Below are 16688 nucleotides of genomic sequence, written 5' to 3'. Positions count from 1 at the left end.
GATTTCTACCTGTATTGTACTCTAAAATTTTTTACAAATAATTCAATATTTTTAAGTTTACATATACTCAAAAAATAAATAAAATATTAATGCAAGTCTTAGGAATTTTTTGTTGTTTTTATCATTTTGCAGTTTTTCTGTTTTTTGTTTGTTTGTTTGTTTGTATTGGTTTAGTTTGGTTTATGTATTTTTTTTCAATATGCTCCCAACCTGGGCACAAATTCAGCAGCTCTCCGGCTATACTGTGCTCCAAAATTAATATGAAAGAATAAGTAAGTTAAAGTTACAGATCTCTACTTCCTCCCCCCAAAAATGATTAATGCAAGTTTTAAAAAACTTCTTTTGTTTTATGGTTTTTTTGTTATTGTTTCTAAATTTTTTCAATTTGCTCCTGACCTGGGCACAAATGCAGCAGCTTTCTGGTTGCACTCTGCTCCAAACTTTCATATAGAAAATATTTATAAAAACCAGTCTCTGAAAAGAAGGATAATTGGAAATTCTTAGAAAAAATGTTGATGTCTCTTAGTTTTTTATGAATATTTGTTGTTTTATGTGATTTTCCATTTTGCCCTGTTTTGGGCACATATTTAGCAGCTTTCTGGATCTGAAGTTTCATATGAGAAATTTAATGTAGTGTAGAAAAAGGAAAACATTTTTAAAAACTGACACTGCTGGTGACTGCAAATATGTAAATCCAGTTAATCTTCTGTTTCTTCCCAGCCATATTCATGCAAACAAAATTTATGTTTCTGCTTTCAAAATATATACAACAAATTTTGCTAGCTCTCTTAAATTTGATACTTTTTATTAATAATGTTAAGCTAAAATATGTTAGTCTGCTAAAATAAACTCAATGACAATTCAAAAAGAAAAAAAAAGACTAGCATATATCAGTAGTAACACAAAAGGTTGTTTTTTAAAAAAAATAATCCCTGAATTTGTTCTATATTTATAGGCCCAACCTAATTACCGAATATTATTGGAGTAGAAATATATTTTTTAAAGTTTTTAAGTAATCTCCATATCACTAAATCCAAGGCTACTGTCTACTTATATAATGTGGTACAATGAATTTCCAACCCAGCAGAAGAATTTGGCAATAACTTTTTGTTGTTGTAATTAGACCTGACCTATAATTATTGAACAAAACAGCATATGTACAATAAACATTCAAATAAATGTATCTGACTGTATTCAGTACATTATTCTCAATATCATTAGCTTGAAATCTTTTCTCTTATTCATAGCATAGGAAAATCGTAGAAGAAACCATATCTGGACCTAAAGAGAGTTCTCATACCTAGAAGGTGGATTCTAGCATTAATTCACCACCATTATGTGTTGTTTGATCACTAACTTCCTCTTGAATAGCTGGAAGGGAAGGCTTTGTGGTCAGAGGTGTTTCAGTCTTAAACAGAGACTCCATCCTGATATGGGTATTGATGTAGAAGGACTTCTGAAAGGACTCAAGGGTGAAGTAATAGATGAAAGGGTCAAAGCAACAGTTCAGAGTTGCAAGGCACAAGGTGATTGGGTACATAATCTTTGCAAATCTTTCCAACAAGCAATTGGTAATGGCTTGGGAGCGCACTAGGGCATACAGGAAGAGGACGGAGTTATAGGGTACGAAGCATACCACAAAGACTGCCATATGCACTGTGATCATCTTCAGCACTTTTTTCTTATTGGTCCCAATTTGAGACAGTGTAGCAGGCTTACGGAGGGTTTTTAGCACCACAGAAGAGCAAGAGACATTCAGTATCAAAGGAATGATAAAACCAACAACTTCAATAAATATGGTTATCTTGGACAGATAAGTCTTCCATACACGTTTGGAGAAGCCCTCAAAGCAGGTGGTGGTTGCATTGTTGACATTAGTGGTGGAGAATAAAGAGGCTGAAATACCACCACTGAGGACTAGGATCCAGACTCCAGCACACACAATGGCAGAATTCCTCCTGGTCCTAATGGTACGAGATCGGAAGGGATAGACAATGGCCAGGAAGCGATCCACGCTAATACAGGTAAGGAAGAGCATGCTCCCATAGATGTTGGTTAGAAATGCAGTCCCAGAGATCTTGCAGAGGGTGTCACCAAAAGGCCAGTGGCGGTTGAAATTGTAAAATATTTTGAAAGGTAGAGTGCAGACAAAGAGCAAATCAGAGAGGGCCAGATTGGTGATGAAAACAGCCGTCTCACTTCTCATTTTCATGCGGAAGCAGAAGACAAACAGAGAGGCACTGTTGGTTATCAGACCCAGGATGAATACAACACTGTAGACAGCACCATTCAGATTATACTTGAAGGAATCATCAACAATGCAAGTATTATTGGCAGTAGCATTGCCCAACCTGGGTCTGAGGCTTGAATTTAAATCTTGGAATTGGAAGTCAATGAATCTTCTGTCACCCATGGATTTTTTTCAGGAGGCCTGCTGGCTGCAGGGTTCAGCACTCTGAGACTAAGGACTGGTAGGAAATGTTTTCCTCCTATGGGAGACAAGATGGAACCAGTCATCAAATCTACCTTCCATCCACGATTTCTGTGGAGTAAAAGATATTCTGTCTACCCAGACTGGAAATAACATGCACATTCAATTCAGTTTAACAAATACCTTTTGAGTACCTACCATATGTTAAAAGGTACTACAAGAGTATGTTGCAGGAGTAGGAGAGATCACACTCAAGACAGTAATTGCAATACTGTAGCACTGCAATGCACAGGAATAAGGTATTTGTTTCTGGGGAGCCCAAGGCCGGTAGGGGCAGGGTGGGGGCGAGGGTGACTCTGATGGTTAAAACAATATTAATACTTTGAAATTTGTATGATTTTTTAACTTTCAAAAGCATGTTTTATTTGATTCCTACAAGTACACCATAAGGCAGGCAAGGCAGGAATTTATCACCATGTTACAAAGCAGAAACTGAGGCTTATGTAATTTAGAATTACAATAATGTCAGAAATGGAAGAACATGTAAATGATACAGTCAGAACCAGAATTCAGGTGTTTTTTAAAAAAATTCCTAACTAAAGGATTATCAAGCTACTCTAAATTATCAATACATTGTCTACTTTCCAGTATTACTAAACTTCATTGTCTGAGTATTAGTTCTATTGCACAAGAGTACAGGTGGATATAGGACCTCCAGGACAACCTCTTTAAAAAGTTATGAGTAAACTCCTGAATTAAAATGTTGATTCACCTTTTCTTCCAAAATATAAGTTTAGAGAGCAGGGATCCCTCAGTATATTAAAGTTCTGGCTAAAACTTTTTTCACTATACTACGTTGCCTTTATAGAGAGATATTTCAAATGACAATCTCAATGTTTCCCTATTTCAGACTATGGTCCCTTTCTAAGCTTTGTTCATGCCAGACTCTAAGCCTTGGGTATTTTCCTACTCCCTCTCCCACTGCTCATTCCATCAGTTACTATCATGCCTTCAGCTCTTAAAATGGCCCTGGTCAATAAAGCCTTTCCTGGCTGAATACAAGTGAAATATGAAAGGTAGATTTGAGGTGAACAACCATCCCCCTGTACATTTCTGACCTGGCCAGTTACATGCCCTCTGCCTGCCACCACTTGTACACGTGGCTGTCACTGACTAATCATCTTTGTTGGGTCTCTGAACCATCATTGTTCAAAGGTGCATATAGAAATCTTACTAACCATCTCCTAGGTCAACAGCTGCCATTGGAGGACTGTCTTCTGAATGCTCTATAATACACTATGAACAAGTTGCAGCTGAATGAATTGTTTTCAATGAGGAAGATATGGAATAAAAGTGGTTTTTGTTCTTGACTTATCCAGTAATGGGTTTTCATATGATTATATTTTAAAACGCGAAAACCATTTCTCTGAAGTGATTCCTCCTTATGTCACTCTTTCCTTCCACCTCCCAGGGAACAGGTCAAAGGGCCTCTGTATCAGAGAAGGGAGTGGCAGGGGGAACCTGCCATAGATATAGAGGCCTGAAGTCACTTCAACCAGTGTTTGGCCTGAGGGGAAAAAAACTGGTTTGAGAAAAATAAAATCACTCACTGCAGTGCCCAGAACGAGAGCTGACCTTGGAGAATATAGGGTGCAAAGCAAAGGGTTGGCATTTTTAATAGTTAAAGTTTTAAAGTTAAAATTGGAAGTGTGCCGTTCCTGATTTCTCATTCAACAAAGCTTTATGGAGTGCCTCCCCTTAGAGCCTAACACTGCTCTAAGATCATATTTCTTCTTGGCCATTTCATCTCACAGGCCCAGCTCAACTTTTGCCAGAAGTAACCTTGGTATACGAAAACAGGCTATAGTAGGAACCTTGACAAAGTAAGGTCCAGGAAGAAAAAAAAAAACAGAGAAGGAAGAAATAAAAATAGATTGGGAGAGCAGAAGAGAAGATGGCAAAGAAAGTAGCAGAGAAGGAAAAACTGAAGAATTGAGAGAAAAGGGAGAAGAAAAGACAAAAAAAAGAAGATCTTGCTGGAGAGAGGTCAGTGCTTCCATCTAATTTGTATTGAGGGCTTGGAGGGTACTCCCAATTTATAAGTCCTCCAATTTCACCCTCTCTACCTTGCTTCATCTCACTTCTTCCAATTTTCTCAGAAAAAAACAGTACACAGTGGCCAAGGGGGTGGCAGAAACAAAAAGAGTGGCAAACTTCTCAACTGCTTAAACCATATTATATACTATTTTACACCCCCACACGCTACCCATTAGGCTGGAAGTCATTTTTTTTCCATTGTTGAAAGAAATCAAGATAGTCAAAAATATCCTTCTAACATAGTCACACAATCTAAAGAAATTACAGGAATGCAAAACCCCTAACATTAAAGCCAAGCTTCATTCACTATGATCTGCTTGCACCTGCCTTCTACAAAAAGTACTGCTAATAAGTTTATTTTATTTGAAAAATGCTTTCATAATAGAAGTCTTTTCACATTTGCTCAGACTCCCTCCAGTCTGCCCACTGGTGACCCTTTTACACAGTATACTTCTAGTTCACTGGCTATGTATTATTTTGTACTTCCCAAGATGGCATGTTTCAAATAGGTGAGCTTTACTCCGCAGTTATCTATTCAGTTTTATATCTCCCAGAACATATACACTATACCCACAGCAGGCAGTCTGCAAAAGCCTGGCACTTCTGCTTTGCTGCATTGAGTAACCAAATCCTGTGGGAGAGAAAGGACCACAGACAAGAAAGCATTACAGTCTCAATCCTGAAGAGAGAGCATGGGAAAGCTGTCACTAAGGCCCTATTCATAGCTTTCTCTTGCTCAAACACACAGCCCCTTTGCTGTCTCGCAGCGAGGGTGTGGTGCTGGGATTTAACACAGCACTGTAAGCAAGGAGTTCTATTTCTGATTCAGACACTGGTTCACTCTGTAACTTGGCTATACTGTTTCTCTTCCCTGTATAAACATTACCTCTAGCCTCACAGCTGAGGCTAGGAAGATTCAACAGGGCTTGTGAGTAGCTTTATGAGCTTGACCAGCATTCAGCCCAACCTAACCACAAAGAAACATTACCGGAGTTTTTTCCTTCTCCCTCCTCTGGCACAACTGGACACCTATGTCTCTGTCTTTCTTGGTATGCTGAACTTCATATTAGCAACACATCTTTCTCTTAACACCATGTATACCCTTTACTTCAGAAATCCCCCCTTGAGTTTCAACCTTAACTACACAATTTTGTCATAATGGGACAATCCAGGAGTGTGTCCCAAAAGGAATATCTCCCACTGAGCTATGGTTAAAAAAAATCAGAGAGGCATTTGGCTCTTAAACTAATTCTGAAGGAGAATCAGTGAAAAAGAGAAACAAGGTCTCTTTTCTGACTGGCTTCCTTTCTTTTGACTGAAATAAACAGTGTTTTTTAACCACTGGATTTTCCTAAATGGCTAACATATTGTGCACTGAATGGAGGCAAAGGGCCAACACTTGAGCTTCAGATAAGATGAAGAAGAAAAAATATAGGCTGACACAGTTAATTACATCTTTCACTGCAAGTAGCATTAGACTATTATCTTGTGAAGACCTTTACAGCCAATTATTTTAACAATTAATCACCTAAGGGTTCAGAGTGCTGATTGCATGTATTTTCAGTGACAATGGACAGGAAGCAGGTCACCTGGAGGTTGACCAAAGAGAAATCTAACCCTTGCTGAATTTTTAACTTTGACCTACACATATGGAGCCAGTATAGGCAGTTCATAGTAGTGTTCACAATGTTTTTCCCTTATAAAAAAATTCTAATCATAATGAAATATACCATGTTTTCAGTCTTTTGGGCTCCTGGAGGAAGTAGAGTTAGCCTTTTTGCCCTATAAAGATGAATACCTAAATTACTTCACTAAGTGCTAAATTTTCAGGTGATACATTGGAAACAAAGCTCTAATTTCTGGCATATGCCCAGTAGCCTAGAAAGGCTGGCTTGCTTTTGTTCCCCACAGAAGACAATCCAGAACTCAGGGAGGCAAGGCCTTGAAGGCAGAGTATACTTAAATTTTCTTGCTTTGTTCCCTTTTTAATGAGCTTGGGTCAGATCAGAGTGCTTCTGATCCCCAGAGCATTTCCTCTTTCTACTGGTCGAAGTTTAGGAACACTGACACAATAGTTTTCGGAGGAAGCTGAAACCTATTGTGTCCTTTCTATAAATATCTAGCAGTGAAGCAAACTAAAAAATACAAAAATGTTGCAAAAATACAGATTAAAACCATCCTGCTGGAGTAATAGGGAATATGTCTAGACTGCCACTCCTCAGATGAGTGGCTGCTAACAGAGAAGACTCCTTAAGGAAATTTTCTAGGCCAAGTCACAAACACAGATCACAATCATTCACACGGTTCCAATTGATGTTCCTATGCATTGGCTGCTGTTTCATAATAGTTTTCAAAACACAACCTAGCCTTATAAAATTACATATGGAGGAAATCATAGGTAAATGTTTCACTCTAGAATTGAGCTGGGAAATTGATCTATATCAGGTCTCATCTCAAACAAGCCTCTCTCTGTGTCAAATGTTTAGACTGACAAGCTCGTTTACTTTATTTTTTTGTCCTCATTTATTTTTATGCAAGAAATATCCTTTTGAAAAAGGCTCTCTATGTTAAATTTGGTTCACACTAAGATTATTATGGCTGTTTTGTCCCCCTACTTTATTTGAAAAGAGGAGGAAATTGACACAGGCCCTAATCTGAGCAGTTCCTATCCTCAGTGTTTAACTTAATTTTTTTCACCAAAAAATATTCCAGTCTCTCACTAACACTTCACTTGATAACACAGTCTAATTTTTGGAAAATAATGTGGTTTAGTGCTCAATATGATGGGACCAAAGTTTGCATCAACCCTACTAAAGTAGAATTTTCCCTAAGAGTAAGTTATAGAGTAAGACAACTGTAGACAAATTGCTCAACCTAATCTAATGAAATTGTCTAGAGTCTTCAGACTTAATATCTCATCTCAGCAGAAGCCCCAGACCTTTTGGGGGAAAAAAATTAGATATTCCTAAAAGAGCCCATTTGCAAATCCTGTGAGGCTCTTAAATTCCAGCTAGGAATCTGGCTTTATTTCACATAGTTGAACAGATAAATTAGTTACCAATTTGCATACCAATTCATCTGATATACTTGGATACTGATCCTGATAGTATGAGCAAAAGCCATGTCTCCCACTGCTAAAGGCATATACCAGTGGCAGAGAAGGTTTAAACCAAAGAATCAATATTCTTTTACATCATACCTGCCTGGATTATAATAAACAATTACAACTCTTCCGTTCATTCTGGATTTTTGGATCATATAACCTATAATAAATTGGAAGCACTGGTTAGAAAAAGTGTTGGAGAATAAAATTAAGAATTTTAGAGAAAGTTATTACCAGGACAGTGGTACTCACCACATTAGTTCAAACCAAATTCTGGAACCAATTTTATCCAAGACTTGGGTGATCAATGAACTTTCTGGAGGTACTGTGGTTAGAGATTTCCTCCAATGGATGCTGTGAAATAGAATTACTCACAATAGTGTGCCATGGAGAGAGCTTTTCAATAAAATGTATACCAAAATATAAGGTAAAGAAATATATTACATGATATAAATCAGAGTAAATGAGAGCCAACATATTTTAAAATGGTATCTAAATGCTTTGGATTTCATTATTACAGAGTTGCAGATAACATTTTATTTTCAAAGCTTGTTACTGCTATGTCATATTTTGTTAGTTATATTGACACACATAAAGTCCATGAGTTTATGTAACTTATAATCACTTAAAGATAACTAGTGACAAAAGGCATAAAAATACTTCTTCCACTTTATAAGGTAATACATTACATTAAAAATAACTGAACAAAGATTTATTTGGCCTGAAGTTGTATTGGTTCTTTGTGGGTTTTTTCTGTTTTATTTTATTTTCTTTTTCCCTGGCAGCAACTGTTACTATTGGGCAGGAGCCTTGATAGGAGAAGAGGAAAGAAGACTGGAACAACAGGTAGAGACCTTACTGCCTTGTCTCTAACACCCCCAACCCAGCTGGATTTCTTTCTTCCCTGAACTATAGTGATATGAGCAAGTCTTCAATTACTTCAGTTAGCACACTGACAATCACTGCTCCCTCTACTAGGATGTTCTAGGCCAACCTAATATAGTATGTCTGTAATATCTTCAAATCACAATTCTACCCAAAATACTGGTATAGAACCAGAAATACTCTGCAGTGGAATTCATACAGGTAGCAACTGAATTTGAACCCTACTCACTTACTGCCTATAAAGTAGAATCATCTGCTAGTGGCAAACTTACACTATCATCACATCTCACCCTCTTCTGAAGGTGGCCTAAACGAAGCAGACTGCTATGCTTCAACTCTCCTGAAATAATTTTTCTCTAATCTAAGGGAATCAAAACTTAAAAAATAAAATCATTAGATAATTTAAAATATATTTGAGATCACCTTAACATTAAGGAGAATTGATTTTCACACTCCTCCAGAGAGCAGTATTCCTGGAATGAAATTAATATTATTTTACTGGTTTATCTTAAAGAAAGACAGAAGCATTAACATTTCTTTCTTTTATGGCTTTCACAATTGATACAGATTATAAAGAAAACTTCTTTTTGTTTAGAATCAAAGCAAACCAGGAAGTTCAAATACCCAGAAATTTTCATATTTGGTGTTAATTCAATATAGCCACGTCCAGGCACATCACTAGCTAACTGTGTGAGACCAAGTCATAGTCCCTTTCTGTACCTCAGTTTCTCTTCTCCTTCCATCTTTTCCTTGATTAATAGCAGCCTTCAACTCATGTTATGGCAGTGTGGCCTCACTGGCTGTTCCCTCCTGTCAGTGTTTTTACCTGTTCCCATTTGTCACTGCAAAAAAATTTTTTTAATCCCTCTAAGTCTGAGATAAGGGGAATTAATTTTTATTAGACTCAATGAAATTATTGCTAGATTTATTTTTTAATTGATGTATAATTTACATATAACATTATATTAGTTTCAGGTGTATAATATAATGATTCAATCGATATTTGTATATATTGTGAAATGATCATCACAGTAAGTCTAGTCAACATCCATCACCATATGTATTTTAGATTTATTTTAGTATCAGAAGTAAATATTATTAATTATTGTCAGAAGCTAAGGATCACAGATCAAGCTGCCATTTATATCGTAAAGTCTCCCTAATATCCTCATTTTCCTCATCCTCTGTCCTTATGCCCATATCAGCTCTAATTGTCTAGGTCTTAATCCTTGACCTTCTCTACCTGTTCCCCAGTGACCTCTCTCCTCAAAATATAAGGTTATCGAAATACTTCAGAACATAACTATAGAGAATCAGTAGACTACTTATCCCATGCCTTGCTCTAATTACTTATCTACTAAAAGTGAGGATTGATTCCAAATGGTAGGTAAACTCCTATTAAGCTCCCAATTTTCAGTACTAGTATTCACAAACACATTAGTGAGTTTTTTCCTCCCCTGTAAGAAGGCCAAGAGTAGACTATACACAATGACCATACACTGAGAAAAAAAAGGCAACTATACAATTAAGCCTTATCACAGTAAGGGCAACAATTCTCATTACATTTTCTGTCAAATGGAATTGAATAGATCAAGCTTTAGCTAAACTTGGCCTGAGTGTTTCTGTAGGGCATATTCCCAGTCCTCTCTTTAACTTTTGTGAGTACACATTCTGAAAGGCAGGTCTGATTATTCCAATAGGGCTTTGATTTGCATCTCTGATTAGCAGGAGATGCTTTAGAGTGTAGCTGCCATCAAGTGTATCAGCTGAACTCATCCTTTATAGGAACAGCACATTTCATCTGTGACAAGGCAAAAGGATTTACAATCTATGTTGATGGGATATGTTATTTGAAATTTTATTCTGAAAAATAAACATGTTTCAAAGCCACTGAATAATTTGGAGCTTAGGTTATTATTGTTGTCTTCATGTTGGTCAAGGAAAAAGAAAGCTGGTATAATTTGGTAAGGTAGCAAAGTGAATAACCCCACCAAGCTCTGAAATGTTCTAATCTTCTAATTTGTCTGGTCTTTTCCACAGTGGAATAATAATAAATTACATTGCTCAATTTCCTAAAACAAAGTAACCAAAATACAATTCAAAATACAATTCAAAAATCAATTCAACAAAATCTTGTAAGTAAAAATCTTAAAAATATTCAGGATATACAAGAAGAGAATTTTAAATATGTCACATTATTGCATTTGTATGGAAAATAGCACTTAAGTTCACATATAAGGGCAAATTCCATTTATGCCAGAATTAGTTTTTCATTGAAATGTGTTTCTTCCTTTATGGTCTAGTTCATGAATTATTCAATATAACAAATGTCACATTCTCCATAAATCAATTAGGCATCAAAGGCACGCTGCTGTATAGTTTTACTAGAAGAAACCTCATCAAAATAGAAGCCACATTAGCTCACAATCAATTGTAAACCAAAGAAATATAAAGCTAGCCAAAAGAATTTCTAAATTGCTCTACTCTGTGATTTTTAAATCATCTCTTTAGGACAACTGTGTTTACATGAAACAACAGCCTGAAAATCTTGTATCTCTTCCACTGAAACAGTATTATTGCCAAAACAATAGAAATTCCTGCTTTTTTTTTAACCATTCGACTCGAAGATCCCTGTTCAGCACTTCAGAGTTGAAATCTAACTTCTTTCCCCAAACACTCTAAGCATCAGTGTTTCCACTGAAGTTTGTTATGCCATCCCCCCACCACCAAACGCCCGAATCAAATCTTTCTCAAAGAGACTTACCCCAAGAAAGAGTGTGCTAGATGAGAGAGTGTGCTCATGCCTGTAGACAATTAGCTAATAAACATGTAAACGGGCAACTCGCACTTTAGAAGTGCATATTTTAATCTATTATTCTTTTTTACAGGGAAAGGTTAGCCCAGCCCAAAGCAGCAGACACTGGGCTGCCGAAGCTTCTTACAGCAAACTGCTCATTCTGAAAATGTGAGCTTATTTACATTTATCTCTTTCCCTTTGTTAAGGAACGGCCCTCTTGAATGCTGTAGCTGGCATGCCTTTAACAAACAGGACGCAAGAAAAGGCCCAAAGTCCGGGCCGGAGCGTAGGGCCGGGGGAACTCTTGGGGGTCTCAATAGGAAATGCTTTTCATTGGATAAGGAGGCATTATTAGGAGCAGAAATCCCGCCCAGTACCCTGTGCTCCATCGTTCCCTCAGTCACCAATCACTGGACTGAAGAAGTTTTTCCTTAAAGAGCATTGCCCAGGAAAAGCAGTTTTCACAGTCAAGAATTGGCGGCTTAAGTGCCACTTCACAATATTAAAAGTGTCTTTCCTGACCAATTAATCCGCAGAGAAAGCCTTTGTGCCTGTCTTTGATGCAGGACGGCTATCCTCCCCCACCCTCTTACAATTCTAATGAGGAGGAGACGAAACTCCAAACTGGGAGGAGTGTTTCACTTATGAGCAGCCCATGTTTGTTCCAACTTTATTAAAATAATTACAATAAAAATCTTAATAATAAGTAGGGGGCGGGGAAAGGCAAAAGTGATTGGTACCGTAAATACATTCCTATTATACTATGCAAAATTAAACCCCCCCCACCACAATAAAATAAAATTTAATACTATACTCACTTAGGCCAGTGCAGTGCCCTCAGATGGAGATGTGCTGGGGTCCCAGAGCTCTACTACCCACCTTCAATGCACTAGGGAGTGCTCTGTGGCAAAAGGAGGGTCTACGCTTCTCTTAAATAACTGCCTGGCAGGACATCTAATTACCATGAGATTTTTCAGAGGTTTGCTAAAACCCAAAATAAATAGTACAGATGCAATTTGTTTATAATAGGAAGTTATCTTCAACTGTATACTTATTTCCCCCTGGGCAAGTTCTTTTCTTATAGGTTTACTGCCTTGGTTGCTCACACTGCTTTCTTTTCCTCCTAATTTTTTCTCCTTCCCTCCTTCTCTTTGATCTGAATTTGTTGCAGAAATTCATTCACCTAACTGTAACTTCATTGCTAGCTCTTCCCTTCTGCCAGTTCCCTTCATTCTTCTCTCCTCTACCTCCACTCACTGCCAATACTACCACCAACAGCAACCCCTCCCCCTTCTCTGTAACTCTTGGGCCAAGGATAAGGTGCTTTCTTACTCTGGGCAGAGCGGTGCTCCTGGAGAATTGAGGGATCCTCTGACTGCTTCAAAACCTCAATCTGTGTAATTAAGCTGCCTCCCAAATAAGGCATGCTTCATGTTTGTTTATTCTCCCTCTTTCTACAGCTCTATTGTGGCTGTTCTCACTAAGAGTCAAGGCTAGTAAATAAGTGAGTGTGAAGCTGATACTAGCCTCATTACTAGTGACTTATTCTAAAAAGCACTTTCTCTATCGTTTCCTCTCTCCCCCACCCGCAGTCTCTGCTCTTTCTGTTCCCCTCTCCACTTATCTCAGGTATGTCTATTTCTGTCAGTTGCTGAATTGGCTATGTCTCCACAAGTGGTCATTCATCCACTCTGGGCCTGGATCAGTCCTTGGCATATTTATCAGTCTACAAGAGAAAGACACAGTCACTGCCCTGAAGTGCCTCACAGTCTAGCTGGGGACACAAGACACATGAAAGAGTGAGTAGCAAAGGCAAATTTTGAAAACTATTAAAGTTATTGTATGGAGAGTAAGTTTTGTAATGGATCAGAGGCTGAAGTCCCATGGATAAGTCCAGAAGGGTTTCCTGGAGGAGATGGAATTTGATCTGGACCTTGATGGATAATTAGTATTTAAATAAGCCAAGAAAAGGAAAAATCTTTTCAGGTGTCCAGACACAAGTGATAAAATGCAGTAGGTGTAAAGTGAATCAAGGTGAAGATGAAACTGGTTTGTGAAGAGAAAAAATGGGTAATGAGAAGAGCTTTTTTCAGAAGTGCTCAATTGTAGCAACTCAATGCACTACACTGATTAAAGTCAACTTAATAGTCGTGGTCACTGTCTATCTGTATGTATGACCAGCTCATTATTATTCTCCTCTTTGGATTAATATTCCTCAGTCTTCCAATTCATCTGCTTTCATTTCTCCTTAAGGTATTCAAGTACCTTTCTGATTAATCTCACAAATGACTCCCAGGTTGTTTATCATATCACTGGGTCAGATGCCCTTCTAGCATCACTCTTTCTCTACCTGAGTTCCAGCCTCACTGACCTACTTCATCTTCCTAGAATGAGATATGATCTCTCACACCATAGACATTTCTACATGCTAGTCCCCTTGCCTGTAACACTCTCCCCCTCTCTAGCCTCCCCTTCACCAAGGTAATTCTTACTCCTCCTTCAGAAATTATCCCAGTAATCATGTCTTCAGGGAACCTTTCCTTAACCCCTAGTTCAGGTCATATCCACCTTTTCTTCATTGCATTCATCACAGGTATAAGTTTACGTGATGCTGTGAATTTTTTTATTTGTGTGATAATTTGATTGTCAGTCTCTCCCAACTGCAAACTCCAAGAGGATAGGGTCTATATCTACGTAATTCAAAATTACTATTAGTAGTGTTCTCAAAAACTCTTCTCTCTTGCCTAAGCAGAGCAGCAGTGTGTTACTTGTTTTGTTTTGTCTTGTCTTGTTTTACGCATCAGGTGGAAACCTGTGCCATTTCATCCCTTTACAAACAAGTCCACATCAAGGTGTTATTTTACAACAAAGAGTACAAACACATAAGGAAAAAAAGTCCTATGAACAAGAAAGTACTGAAGATTATCCACTGTCATCTCCTTCTGCTCTCACCTCAAAATCCTCACTGTGAACATTCTGGTTATGCTTGCTCTAATATTTGTAAGGTGGAAGGGGGAACATGAAAGCTTCTCCAAGGTGTTCCCCAAACAGCCAGTTTATAGCCACACAACTTAACCCAAAATGTCATTTTAAAAAAATGTCTACCAGGAGAGCAGGGGAATGAATATGCAGCTGAAAAAGTGCGCTCAAAACTACCTGGGAGAGTGTAAATTTCATTTTTTTATCTGTTTGAAAAGAAAGTAACTAAAATATGACTAACTTCCAACTGGGAATTTACACACTTGAAAAAGAACAGCCAGATGCTTAAGACCTTAACACTCCAAACCCAAATCATTTTTTCTTTCTGCCAACAATATCAAAGGCCTGGATGAATTCGCCCCAAGTGCCAGAGACTCAAAACTATTCTAGTTTCCTTAGAAACAGTATAAATGTAACAAAAGGATTTTAACTATGCCTATGGCTTAGGGTCCATCTAACAATTTTGAACACCCTCATATTCTTTAAATGAACACAGTGCCTATATAAACCTGGGCAGTGTTCTAGGAAGGGAAGCCATTTAATTACTTATTTTGCATTAATTATCAGATATCTTGAAACCTGTCATAAAACAAGCGAGATCCTGAATCTTACAGACTTTCTTTTTAATACAGTCTTTTTTTTTTTTTTTTTTTTTGCTTCAATGGGAGAAAGGGACCACAAGGTTAAGTTCCAAACCAGTTCATAACACTGGATACTACATCACTGAAAGGGCAGAAAATATTTTTTCAAGCACAGTCCCTGGAAGATTTTTTAGCTCATCTTTCACACTGAAGCACCATCACCTCTTAGCTGTTGCTCTGGAAACTGGGATTTCCTTCTCACTAACTGAACAGGCTTAGATAATAGCAACTTCCCACAGCTATAGATGGGGTTGGTGGGTGGAGAAAATGAATACTTTTTCCAAAGAGCTTTGTAAAGTACCCAGAAGCCTTGAATGCTTGATAGAGGTTAGAAAAATGTCAAGGTAATAATAATAATAATAGAAAACTTTTCTAGAGCATTACTATATGCCTGGCAATATTCTAAGTGCTTTACCTATATTCATTTACCTAATTTGCACAACAATGCCATGTTGTAGTTACTGTTATTATTCTTGTTTTATACTTAAGATAAATCAGGCACAGAAAGGTTAAGTGACTTGCCCAAAGCCACACAGCTAGTAATTCTTCCATTAATTCTACCAATTTCCAGGCGAATAATCATAATCACATCTTCTTTTGATAGAACACTTACAACTCTGCACAAAATATCTTGTTCATGAGCAAACATAAAGACCTGTGTTTTGTAATGCAAACTGCTCACTAGAAGCTGACAAATTCCTAACAGAATGTGTGGTTTTTGAACCCTTCTAAGGTTTGAAAATTTCTGGATTTAGATCTGTTAATATGAGACCTTAAGTCACAGACTAACTCTCAAAGGCATAAGGAAAAATTGACTTACCTAGACATCAAAGGTAACAATAGAGAAGCCAAATCAAAACGCAAGTTTTTTGGAAGTAGTTACTATAAATCTGAGGTAGTGTTTGATAAGTTAAGCTAAATATTGGAAACACAGGAGCAACCACTAAGAAAAACCTCAAAAATACAGTAAAAATCTTTAAAACAATGAAAAAGTTACACTAGGAAATAGCCATTCAAGACAAAGACAAACGGTAAAGAGGAAGATAAGACAAAAATATTCATGAGCCATATAGAAAACAAAAAACAAAATGGTATCAAAATTACAACCATATCAATAATAACATTAAATCGGATAGATTAAACATCCAACCAAAAGGCAACCAAAGGATTATAAAACTGAATTTAAGAACCAGATTCAACAATATGCTATAAAGCCTACACAATTTTTTTGTTGTTGCTGTTTCTGGGGAGTTTTTTTTGTTTTTTTCTTTTTTTTTCAACATCTTTATTGGAGTAAAATTGCTTTACAATGGTGTCACAGTTTCTGCTTTATAACCAAGTGAATCAGCTATACATATACATATATTCCCATATCTCCTCCCACTTGTGTCTCCCTCCCACCCTCCTTATCCCACCCCTCTAGGCGGTCACAAAGCAGTGAGCTGATCCCCCTGTGCTATGTGGCTGCTTCCCACTAGCTATCTATTTTACATTTGGTAGTATATATATGTCAATGCCACTTTTTCACTTTGTCCCAACTTACCCTTCCTCCTCCCCATGTCCTCAGGTGCATTCTCTATGTCTGGGTCTTTATTCCTGTCCTGCCCCTAGGTTCTTCATAACCATTTTTCTTTTTTTTAGATTCCATATATATGTGTTAGCATATGGTATTTGTTTTTCTCTTTCTGACTTATTTCACTCTGTATGACAGACTCTAGGTCAATCCACCTCACTACAAATAACTCAATTTCCTTT

General features: G+C 37.4%; 1 protein-coding gene and 1 long non-coding RNA gene across 2 annotated transcripts; both read right to left on the bottom strand.

The window, feature by feature from the left end:
- Positions 1-1300: 1300 nt before the first annotated feature.
- Positions 1301-2413, bottom strand: LPAR4 (lysophosphatidic acid receptor 4; the record flags this gene model as incomplete). The annotated part of the gene is made up of 1 exon (XM_082680672.1): positions 1301-2413. One exon carries the CDS (start codon positions 2411-2413, stop codon positions 1301-1303), a length of 1113 nt encoding a protein of 370 aa, XP_082536798.1.
- Positions 2414-7762: 5349 nt separating this feature from the next.
- Positions 7763-11300, bottom strand: LOC309839566. Its single transcript, XR_014298519.1, has 3 exons — positions 11281-11300; positions 7884-7985; positions 7763-7791 (listed from the first exon to the last, which is right to left on the bottom strand). It is a non-coding gene; the product is annotated as an uncharacterized lncRNA (long non-coding RNA).
- Positions 11301-16688: the final 5388 nt, after the last annotated feature.

This window comes from Grampus griseus, assembly GCF_964374135.1.
Source record: "Grampus griseus genome assembly, chromosome: X".
NCBI classification, from domain to species: Eukaryota; Metazoa; Chordata; class Mammalia; order Artiodactyla; family Delphinidae; genus Grampus; species Grampus griseus.
This window is presented reverse-complemented; position numbering and strand designations above follow the sequence as displayed.